The sequence below is a fragment of the Octodon degus genome, unplaced genomic scaffold, assembly GCF_000260255.1.
Source record: "Octodon degus isolate 3935 unplaced genomic scaffold, OctDeg1.0 scaffold00105, whole genome shotgun sequence".
Classification (NCBI taxonomy): Eukaryota; Metazoa; Chordata; class Mammalia; order Rodentia; family Octodontidae; genus Octodon; species Octodon degus.
In genome coordinates, this window is record NW_004524681.1 from 2,640,757 (window position 1) to 2,652,912 (window position 12,156).

At 42.8% G+C, this 12,156-nt stretch overlaps 1 protein-coding gene across 1 annotated transcript in view; it reads left to right on the forward strand.

Annotated features, from left to right (window-relative positions):
• Arpp19 (cAMP regulated phosphoprotein 19) overlaps positions 1-12,156 on the forward strand; it is a 47,792-nt gene that overhangs the window by 11,785 nt on the left and 23,851 nt on the right. Inside the window, exons 2-3 of the mRNA XM_012516417.2 lie at positions 6,035-6,157; positions 11,988-12,153. Coding sequence (XP_012371871.1) covers positions 6,035-6,157; positions 11,988-12,153 — 289 coding nt within the window. The remainder of the gene's footprint in view (positions 1-6,034; positions 6,158-11,987; positions 12,154-12,156) is intronic.

Here is a 12,156-nt window from a genome sequence, read left to right on the forward strand (position 1 = left end):
AAAAAAAAAAAATATTCCTGTGAGAGGCCAGCAAGATAGCTCAGCAGACTAAAGCGCCTGCATAGGCAAGTGCAGGAACCAAGGTTTGAGCCCAGCACTACATGCTGCACCAGCCCCACCCTCAGGGCAGGCTGAGCTGGTCAGAGTCTGGGTGTAGTGGCATATGCCTGTAATCCCAGTTCTGGGAGGCTGAAAGCAGGTGGATCACCGCAAGTCTGAGCTGCATAGGGAGACCCTGCAACTACCAAATACATTTTTAAAAATAAGATAAAATATTCCTATCAGGTAAAGGTCTTCTTGGATTTTTGTTCTGTGCCTGGTGGAGGAGGAAGAGAGGACCCCCCCCACCCCCTGCCCACCATTACTTGAATTCTAGTCCTGTGCTGCACAGCAGTGGTTTAGTACAGAACTGAACCCTGCCGCAGCCCCACAGACTCTCAGAGGCAACCCAAGACAGGCATGGTGCTGGCCAGGCTCTAGAGCTCACCTGGCTGGTGACCTTAGACAGATCCTTGGCACAATGGGCAACTTCGTCTGTGGGATGTTGGTCACAGGCTGGAGTCCGACCTTCTTGGCCGACACCCAAGTCCTTTCACCGTCTCCCTCCTGGGCCCCTGTGCTCTTCTTACTGTTCCCACACTAGACTTTTCTAGGTGTTCTCCATCCCTAGACAAAACCTTGGCAAGCTCTTATGTGTCAGGAGCCTGAAACCTTTGCATTCCCTGCAACTGCTAGCTCAGGGTGTTGGATAGAACAGGCAGGTGTTGATCAGTTAGGGTTAGGTTAGTTACTGGAGACGGGAAAATACACATAGTAGTAGTTTAAATGAGATAGGACTTTCTTTCATGCTGAGGCATCCTCAAGACACCTAGCCCATGGCTGGGAGGTGACCCCAGGGGTCAGGGTCCAGGCTCCTTCTGTTCCCAGAGTATTGCCAGATTTGGAAAACTTACAGTAAATACAGGCAGTTCCTGGGGCAGTTCCTGAGGCAGTTTTGATTTAATGGTTGGTCCCAAGAAGACACAACCAAGCTTGGGCCAGGGAGATAGCTCAGTAGGATAAGCACTTGCCTGGCAAGTGCAAGGACTTGAATTCAATCCCCGGTTCTGCCAAAAAAAACCACAGCCAAGCTCTCTAGTTCTGCTGAGAATGAGCAAGTGCACTCCTGCCCTGCCTAAGTTCTTGGGGGTCTGGGGAAGCAAACCAGGGAGGGGGTGATCTGAAGATTGCTGAGGCTCATCTCAGTGTGTGCCCCCACCAGTGTCATCCTGCTTCTACAAGACTTGCAAGCATTCCAGAGCCTGTAGGTCGTGCTGTAACTGGAACCTGCGAAGTGTGCGGGAGGTTGCTTAGGGATCTGTTCCTTTGGTGGACTATGATGAGCAAACGGGTGGGGTCAGTAGCACAGGTGCCCCCAGGCCGGGCCTTTTGGTGGTGTCATATCTGCAGGCCTCCTTGAACCCTCCTGAGCCACCGGAGGAGGCCCAGCCAGGCAAGGATGGCACCCAGACAGTGTCCCTCAGCTCCTAGGAGATACAAAGTCCTTGTTACTGGAGTGTTCTTCTTGTGTGTTCATAACTGAAAGTCCATGAGCAGAATTCCCAGACTTGCACTGATAAGTATTGGGCCCCATGCTGGATACAGAATAGACTGAGAAAGTTCTTCCTGAGAAACATGTTGGCAAAGCATGGGTATCTTGTTTATAGTTCTGTTCTGAAGTTTCTGGATTTTGTTTCTCTGGGCTTTTGTTCTCAGAGCAGAGCTCAAAGTTCAGATCTCTGACTCTGCTTTTCACAATGCCCCAGGAGTTACTACTGGTTTAGGAAACTACTCAGCTAAGTAAACCACAATCTGGCCTGTTTCCAAAATGTAGCATTGTACAGCACAGTTTGCTTTTAAAGTAAAATTCAAAATCAGACTTGACTTTTTAATTTTTGAGACAAGGTCTTACTATGTAGCCCAGGCTGGCCTGGAACACCCAGAGATCCTCCTGCCTCAGTGTCCTCAGTGCTGGGCTTACAGATGTGCACCACCATGACTGGCAGTCCAGAGTTGAATTTTTAAAAGTTGTTTTTTTTTTTTGTTTGTTTGTTTTTTCAGATTCTTTCTCTTCTCTGTTGATTTTCGATGTAGCTTTATTTTCTATTTCACTAATTTTTGTTCTTATTCTCTTCATTTCCTTTGGGTTCTTTGTATTTCTGTTTAGTTGGTTTCCCTTAAACTAGGTGAAATATAAAGTAAACACTATAAATTTCAAAATGATACAATGCCATAGAATGCTTAATTCTAAAAATGCCATGGTGCTATACAGCATTTTTGCTCTCTAGCTTACAAGTGTTTTTTGTGGGTTTTTTTTTGTTGTTGTTGTTCGTTTGTTTTTTGTTTTTGTCTTTTTGAGACAGGGTCTCACTATGCAGTTCAGGCTGGCCTTGAACTCACTTTGTAGCCTAGGCCAGCCTTGAACTCACAGTAATCCTCCTGCCTCAGCCCTACAAGTACTAGGATTACAGGCACGCACCACCAAACCCAGCTGCTAGCTTACAAGTTTTGGTAATTCTTACTATTAGGAAGTTCCCATGATTTCTTTGTAGCAGAATTAATAGTGCGATTCCCAGTTGTTGGAGATTTCTGTTTCTTATGTTACTGACTTTAACCTGGAGTCATCTCATAAATGGTGGCTTGGGGCCAGTGGTGAAGGCTGCTTCACAACCTCTGTTGTTGAGTCAGGCAGATCACAGGCCCCTGGGAAGTTTTTAGATGTAGTTATAATCAATATTTTTTGCTTTACCTTTTCCATACATTATTTTTGCTATTAATAATTAAGAATGGAGTATTGAGTTTCATGGTGGTGGACTTGGCAATTACTTGCTGCAGTTCATGACTTGGGCCATTTTATCAGGCATGAATAAGATCTCTACTTCTGAGGCTGACACTGATACACCGCACTCAAGCCTTTTGTGTGCCCCCCACCCCCACCCCCACCCCCCGCCCATCTGCTTTCCTGTGCACTGCCGCTGGGTCACGTCTTTCCTTGGCCCTCTGTGTTTTGTTTTCTGTACAGCTTTAGGTTGCCAGGTGCTTGGGCATGGGACCCTCCCGCACCAGCCGCCTTCTGTTGGGCTTACAGCCGTGCATCCTGGGCCTCATTTCCCTGATCTGTATTACGGTTTTGTCCTCCTCTGTTGCTTGTTCTTTCTTGCTCGCTCTTTGAGTTCTTTTTCCGTTGTGTTACCACTAGTTTGGAAGTTGTGTACTTTTCCATTGTTTTATGTGTGCCCCTTGCAGTTTTACCCAGCACCCCTAATCATAGGTCACATTACGTCTTCTAAGGCGTGCCAGTGGCAGCTCTGAGAATCCTCAGGGCTGGGCATCATTCTCCATGCCCCTCTTAGTGGGGTGGTGCCAGCATGAATGGAGGGCTCTGTCCTTTTTCTCAGTCCCACTTCTGCAGCACAGACTGATTTCTCTGCAGTTTGCCGTTGTAACTTAAAGCCTGTTTTGGGATTTGTTTTTAATTCTACCTGAAGTAAATGTGTAGGAATATTTTTGATGCCTAGTAGCATGCAGTCACACCATATTTTGTTTTCCATTTTTGAATATGACCACGGAAATAAGCCACTCATTTTTCTGATTTTATTGGCGTGCTGCGTATTTCAGACAGGAGAAGTGTGACCCAGTGCGGCAGTGGGTCCACTGGGCTGTTTGTTGTGGAAAGCTTGAAAAGTTTGCCGTCCTTCGTCCAGCCTGTGCGTCTCCAGATGTGGGGTTGCTGCTACAGGCTGTCTGCACTTCATGATGCAGCTTGGGTTCTGTTACCATTTCCCAGCCTTGGTGTTAAACACAGCTGAGCCTGGCATGCAGCTGCATGTAGGAAAGGAGCTCAAGGCTCGCTGAGTGGTGAGGCTGGCCTCGAGCTCTTGGGCCCCGTTGATCTCTGGCCTCAATCTCCCGAGTTGCTGGGAGCACAGGTCGCCACTTGCACATCTGAGTCTGTTCTTTTTTCTAAGGAAAATAAATCCACCCCAGATCTAAACAACCTTTTCAGCTGTCTGTGTTGCTCATGTTTTAATGGGAAACCTCTAGATGTGATGACATGCTGAGTAGGAATAGTGGCCCTAGGGACCCTTTGGCTTGCCAGGAGGCACTTTAGAGCAGCCGAGCCTTGCCCTAGCCACTTCCTGCCCCAGATGTGCCTTAAGCATCTGTAGTGTTGTCAGCTGATAATTGACCTTGTGTGGGAGTGGTTGGGCTTGATCACTGTAAGCAGAGTCTTCTGTGGCGGAAGCATCCTTGCAGAGCTCCAGAAGGAGACCTGGCCGCACTGAGACTGCCTACTTGAGAGGCCAAGCACCAGCGGGTGTGTGGGCCTTCTTAGACTGCAGTGACTGCGGCAGCAGTTGACATGCTGAGACTCTTAGGGTACACTCATGGTGCCCAAGTCATAGGTGGAAGTAGGAACAGTGTGTATGTCACATGCCTCACTGTGACCTCTGTGGGACACATCCTTTATATTAGTCATTTTCTTGTTGCCATGACAAATACCCACCAGTCAAAAGTTGGAGAAAGAATGGTTTATTTTGGTTCCTGGTTTCCATGGGTTCTGTCCATGGTGAGCCAGGGTGTGACGAGGACAGTTGCTATGTGGCCCCAGGAAATGGGAGGAAGGGAGCAGGCAACAAGAACACACCCTTCCAAGGCATAGTCCCAAGGGGAGGGACAGGCTTTTCAGCAACAAGCAGCTGACCTTGGCACACATGCCAGAGGCCTGCCCCACTGGTCCAGACCAGAATGTTAAGACTGGCAGAGTCTCCATGATCTAAAGTGTTCATTGTTGGGAGGAGACTCCTGGGAGTGTGAGTTGCAGCCCTGCGAAAACCACAGATGCAGGGACCTGGGTGGAGAGGGAGGATGTGCCCAGGGAAAGTGCCTGACAACTGCACCTTTTTTCTCAAAATCACCCAAGACAGATGGAGTGGAACAACGCAAGGGAGATGTTGAAGATGGGGCAAGGTTTGACAGTACAGAAAGTGAATAAATATTAAACGTGGATAGAATGTTGAAAATTTGTACCAAAGTTACATGATGTCAATTTATCAGTTCCTAGATAAATGATTTTCTAAGAGCAACTGGTTTGACATTTGTGGGTTTGCCATTCCTGCCTTTGATGATTCCTAGGTAGCCGGGAGGAGTGAGGTGTGCATACGAAAGCCCACCGTGGGCAGGAGCCTCACCGGCACCCCGTACGCACAGCATGCACGGCAGCACTGCTTCTTTGCTGGTCTGTCTCTTGGTGCTGCGTGCAGTGTAAACGCTGCTTCCCTGAAATGCAGCCTTTTGAAGGATATATACTAAATCAGGACTTGGGTTGGAGATAAATACATGGCTGAAGACACTGGAGATTTTGTCCAAAAAAAAAAGATTTTGATACATTAAAGAATGGCATCTTTGACATAAACAGTTTGTAATCTTAAACATGGAAGAAAGTCATGCTGTAAAATACCTAGATGTGAGGTTTGATGAAGATGTTTGCCTCCTTTACAAGTATTGAGATATTTTGTGTTAATTTAGCCCAGAAAATATGCTGGTAGGTAAGCTGCTATTAATTTGCAGCAAAGAATGTAAGGAACTTCAAAATAAACATAATTTTGGATAAATAGAAAATTAGAAAAATCTTTTAGATTTGAGCAGATAATTTTCTAAATATAGTCAAAGAACTGAAGAGTTCCATAGAAGGTGACTAACTATAAATGTGTTCTACATGATTGGAAGGTAACGGCAAGACTTTGGAGCTGAGCTGTCTTGGTATTTTTATCCAGTGTGTGGGGTGTTACACTTGCATCACAGCTATAATCGAGCTCTCACATGGAACGGTTGAAAAGCAAGCCCAAGGCATCTTAAGGGCTCCTGTGCCTGATTTTTAGAAGCTGTGTCCCCTGCTGTGCACAACGCAAGTCAGAGTCCAGATACTAAAAGGTGAATTACTTTAAAAACCTTGTGTTATAATAGAGAATTAATTTCTTTAAAACTATTTCAGGAAATGGAAGATAAAGTGACCAGCCCAGAAAAAGCCGAAGAAGCAAAGCTAAAAGCAAGGTATCCTCACCTGGGACAGAAGCCCGGAGGTTCCGATTTTTTAAGGAAACGATTGCAGAAAGGGGTAAGTTGTTGTAGGTGACCTAGTTTAGTGTGCTAGCAGAGGTAGTAGAAGGGTGTCTGCTTGTTTAGTTCTCTGCTTACCGTGTGTGTGTTATATTTTCTTTAGTATCTTACACTCTTCATATCATAAGTATGGAAAGAATCTAGAACTCTCATGTTTGAAGTTACAAATTATTTCAAGCATGTACATAGTGCAGATAACCACAGAACCTGTGTTCTCACCACGTAGATCTGTTAATATTTTACCATGTTTACTTCAGCTTCATGTTTGTAAGAAAAACAAATGTGCATAGAATGAAACTTATCTTGTATTTGACTTACGTCCCCCTTCCTCTCTCCAAAAGCGGCTGCTGTTGAGAAGCTAATGTTTAGCTTGCTGGCCATAGTTTTCAACGTTTTCCTATTTAAAGGTGATCACCGCAACATCCAAAGACTGAACATATTTTTTATTTGGATGAAATAGTGATGTATAAACTCCCTATGATAACTGTTATCATTATGTATTACTAAAATGTGTCAATAAAATTAAATTTTTAAAACATAAGAAAGGAAAGAAATAATCATCTATAAAAACTCAGCTTATCTTCTTTAGTAGGTTTTATAAATTCACTCCAGCAACACTAATATTGCAATTTAGTAGGGTAAATTACTAAACACTTTTCTTTTCCAAAACCTTTTCTTTTGACCAGTTAGAAGTCATTATTTCTCAGTGAAATGTGATGATGCTACTTTTCTGTTTCCTTTATTCTGTTATTTAAAAATAATGAAAAAATTCCCTCATCAGCTTAAGCACATTTGAATTACCAGGTAGTGATCAGGTAAAGGTGAAATTATTATATTTGGGAGAATAAGATTCAATATCAGGTTCTTCTTTAAAAAATACCTAAACATGCAAGAGTCTACTGCTTGCATACAAAGAACATGTCTTGTGCAGTGGGGGAGGACATGATCACATGGATTGTTTTCCCAAATTAAGTTTCAGATAATGTTTTAACAAACTGGGCCAGGGATATGGCTCAGCAACATAAACACCTGCCTGGCAAGAGCAAGTCCTGAGTTCAATCCCTATTACCACCAAAAAAAAAAAAAAAAATTAAAAGTCAAAAGATGAAATAATATTTTATACTCTTGCTTGAAATAAGAATATTCACAACATTGGAATATTGGGTAAGGGGACATCCTACAATCCTGAATATGTAAAATTGCAAAGCCTCTGCACATGAAATATCCAGGGAGGAAATCATTACTGAAAAGCAAGAACCTTTTTTTTTTTTTTTTTGTGGTGGTGGTGGTGATGGCAGTGATTGAACTCAGGGACTTGTGCCTGCAAGGCAAGAACGCTGCCACTGAGCCACATCCCCAGCCCAAGCAGAAGCATATACATATGTAGCCCTTGGGGAATGTGGATATCTTTTCATCTTAGTACATTCATCTCAACACCATGATCTTTTACCTCTGTAATTAATAGCTCCGCCATTCCCCATTCAGGCCCTTGCACTTGCCAGGCAAGCGCTTATTCAACTGAGCTATGAGCTACCTCTCTAGCCCCTTTAAATATATTAAAAAAAAAAAAAAAACCACGAAAAGGAGAAAGAAGAAAAAGTGTTTATCCTTAATAGAAATCAGTGAAATATAAATTATATCATACATACAACTAAATTATGAAAATATTTAAACAGTATTTCCTGGGTATGGTTTAAATTGAATGAAACTGATATGCTCTTTATTTTGTGCAAACATTGGGGATCATTAGTCTTATTTTGGAAAGCAGAATTAAAATTTATTAAAACACATTCCTTGAATGAATAATCTTATGGATTAATGTAAGGATATAATTCAGTCTTCAAGTTGAAGCTTTTTCCTTGTAGCTTCAACTATAATTAGAGGTCTCTTTAGTACTCAACAGCAGAGATATGGTTAAGTCAACTGTATAAACCCACAAACGTGGACTACCATGTGGTTCTTTAAAACCTTGATTATGAAGACCCTCATACAGGGATCAGTGGAAAAAACAGTGAGAGCTGTTCATGTGGAGTCTTTCTATGTGGACAGTGCATGACCAAGTCCAGTTGAAAGCCTCCTGTGGGTGTGTTTTAGTTGTGAGCTATATCAGGTGTAAATTGCTCTGCAGACCTGTCACCATTAGTGTTGAGGGATTGTCCGTCTGCAGACTGAATGTGTCAGGCAGGTTCTTTCCAGGGTCAGGGCTGTCGTCCTTGTTTTCTTCCAGCTCCAACTATCTGTGGCTTTGTCTTCACATCAGAGTCTGCCTGCATTGTGTCCTGGGGTTGGTTCTCTAGTTGCAAATCATTGAAAATGAAGGAAAGGCAGTTGGATCAGATAATTACATACAGAATTTGAGAAGTAGCTCTTGAATGATTTGATTCTGTATTGTGCCAGACTGTGACCAAGTACTTTGTGTGTGCATGCTGGGAACATGAAGCTGTGGCCGGTTTGTTTGTACATCCGAGTCACAGTGCTCTGGGTTTTGGTTTTCCTGTCACAGTAGTAATAAGCAGGCTTGCTGAGGCAATGTCTTTCAGTAGTTTCTTCATCATGCTGAGGACTAGATGGGACATTTTTAGGTTTCTTGGTGTCACTGTCCTCCATGGTGTGACAGGGTTAATGTTATGTAATGTCATCATTAGGCTCTCACGGCAAGCCATGAGCACCATGACCTTGGAGACTCAGTGTAGGAGAGATGTGCAGAGCAGCCTGGCCATGTTTTTCTGTATTTTTGGAGTTTGTAAAGCCCCATGCTTTGACTGTCTATGGACCCCAATATGAGAAAATAGCCAGTTCACCTCGACTTAAAGCATGTTTGTTATTAACAAAGTGATATTTTAACTGCCTAGTTTTTGTTTTGTTTTGTTTTTGTTTCAGCAGACACTTAAACACCTGAGCTAATGGGCAGGCCCCCTTGTTTTGTTTTTTAACAAGAAAGCATAACTTCTTTCTCTGACATCCTTGCCCTGGTAGTCTTTGCTGATCTCTGAGGATTCAGTCTTCTCTTGTAGTGTTCTTTCAGATTTGCACTAACTGTCAAGCACTGATTTTAGTTTTATCTCTAGCTGCACAATAAATTTATTTCTTCAAGCAAAATAGCCTAATCTTCAGTTAAGTGATAGCCTCTTCTAATGAACTTGTACTTAATATAAAATAGCTGTCATTAGGACCCGAGTTTGTTACATTGGGAAGACCTACATAAAATTGCATGGTGCATGCAAGCTCTCTTTGGACTTTGGTGAGAAGTTACCCAGGCTGTTTTCTTTTCCTTAGGCTGCTGAAGTCAGAAGCAGCTGTTAGTATACTAAAAGTGCAGAGTGCATCAGAGTTCTGAGAGGTTTTTTTCCTATACTCATTTAAAAATACTGAACAGAAACGAAGCTGGAGTGAGCCTAGACCGACCCGGCCAGGGTTTCCTTTTTACTGCTCCAGAGGGCCTATGGGTGACTCCTAGAAAGCACTTTGTAGCTTTAGCTGCTTTGGCTGGAGATCAAATGGGGTTCATCAAAAAATAGTCTGGTGAAGGGGCAGACGATAAGGCCCTGCCTGGACCACCCGACAGCTTACCTGTGCTGCAAGTTCCTGGCTCCTTTGTCTCCTGCTACCTAAGCAGCCCTGAAGAGAGACTCTCAACGGCTGCCATTCCTTCTGTGCTGTTGTTGCCTTTGCCAAGCCAGGCTGGGGCTCAGTCCCCTCAGCAGGGCACCCCAGCACCTCTTTTTTTTTTTTTTAACTCTTTATTGTATAATTGACAATATATAAGGCCTACAACATCATGTTTTGAGATACACATTGTGAAGTTGCTGCAATTGAGCTAATAAACATACCCATCACTTTACATACATACTTGTAAGTCTTAATTTGTGCAACTTAAAACATTTTACTCAAAATAAAAAATAGAAAAGAAAAAAAAACATTTTATAATGGCACAATTTTTAAAAATTTTTTAAAAACTATTGAAGAAAGAAAAATGTGTTCATCATCTCAGTCCCAGAGACAAAGTAAAGCAATTAATTGAACACCATTCTAGACAATTTCTAGATAACTCTGCACATAGTACACTTTTTAAAAAATTGGTAATGTCATATGTACTGATTTGTGACCTGCTGTTTCACGTAACAGAGGGTAGTGGATATCTTTTCATCTTAATACATTCATCTCCACACCGTGATCTTTTACCTCGGTAATTAATAGCTCTGCCATTCCTCAAAGCCCTCCCACACTGTCCTTTTCCTTCCTCCCTTTTGCCTAGTGCTAGCCTGCTTCCTACTCTCAGGCCATCTTTTGTAGATTCCACATATTAGGGGAAACATGCAAAATCTGTGCACGCAGCTTACTTCACTTAGCGCGAGGTTCAGCAGTTCCATCTGTTTTCCTGTAGGTGGCATAATTCCATTTTTCTTCACTGTTAGATAATGCTGCATCATGTCTGTACCACATTTTCTTTAGCCGTTCATCTGTTGATGGGCACCTAGGCTGGCTCCATACCTTACAAATTGTGTCGTAGTAAACCAGGTATACAGTTATCCCTGTATGTCATATGCTGACTTTAATTCCTTCTGGTATAACCAGGGAGTGGTACAATTGGATCAAATGGTAGCTCATCTTTAGTTTTCTCTTTTTCTATTTTTGTTCGTATTGCATCCTGAAGGCGGAGTCATAATCCCTTTTTTGGTGGTTGTTTCTTGGGTTTTTTTTTTGTTTTGGTTTTTGTTTTGTTTTTTTTTTTTTTTTTTTTTTTTTTTTGCAGAAGCAGGGATTGAATTTAGGACCTTGCACTTGCCAGGCAGGTGCTTATTCTACTGAGCTATCTTCCTGGCCCTGGCAGAGTCATAATCATTCGCTTATGCAACCACAGCTCATTTCTCCTTGCCCTTGCCCAGTGCCTCATAGCAGGCGCTCAGACAAGCTCATCTGCTTTCTACTGGGGAATCATGAGATGAACTATGTTAGGCCAATCTTTAGTTCATGTGTTAGTAACTTATTCCTTCCTCCAACTAAAATGGTTATGCTTACTTTTAGTACGTTTTGTGAAAAAGGGAAGTAGATAGGATAACACTGTGCATTGTTAAAAATTACTTATTTGGTGCAGAGTCTTGCTACATAGCTTGGACTCATAGTGAGCCTCCTGTCTCAACCTCCCCAGCGCTGGGATTGCAGGCATGTGCCGCCCCACTTGGGGTTCCAGGACCAGCACAGGGGCATGCGGTACCAGGAATCAAACCCAGGTCCTTGTGTTTGCCAGGCAGGTGCTCAGACTACACCGAGCTATCTCCCCAGCCCAAAGCTGTGAATTTTAAGCAGGCTAATTTTGTACTGGGTTTACTTCTTCTATTGCTCTAGCATTTGTGTTTTTAATTTTTATTTGACCAGACTTGATTTGAGCAAATATGATTGAAATTGTTGCAGAAAAGTTAATCCTAACTGATAGAATACCAAATAATTTGGGGTGCCTGGAACATCCTTAATGCACATTGGTGAATTACGTGTTTTGATTTTCAAAATCATTCAGTAAGACTCCACCCTGGTGGTTCTGTTAGTAGAAAACATTCCGCCTACTGAGTGCACAACCTTTTATTAGCAGATAATACTTGATGTCCATCTTGAGGGTCTTGGATTAGAACCTGAGAAGGGTCTCCTCTTTGACTCCTCAGTTGTTAACTTACATTGGAACTCAGACAGAGAAATGCTGTTTTAACTGATTATTCAGATTTGCTCAGGCCAACACTGTGATACTGGCTGTGTAGGTTTACATCTATATCTAAAATCAGTGTAATGTATCCGAAAGCTTTCATACTAACCTGAAGTTTTTGGTTTTTTTGTAGCAAAAATACTTTGATTCTGGGGATTACAACATGGCTAAGGCAAAGATGAAGAACAAGCAACTGCCTACTGCGACCCCAGATAAGACAGAGGTCACTGGTGACCACATTCCCACTCCACAGGACCTTCCACAACGGAAACCATCCCTTGTCACGAGCAAGCTGGCTGGCT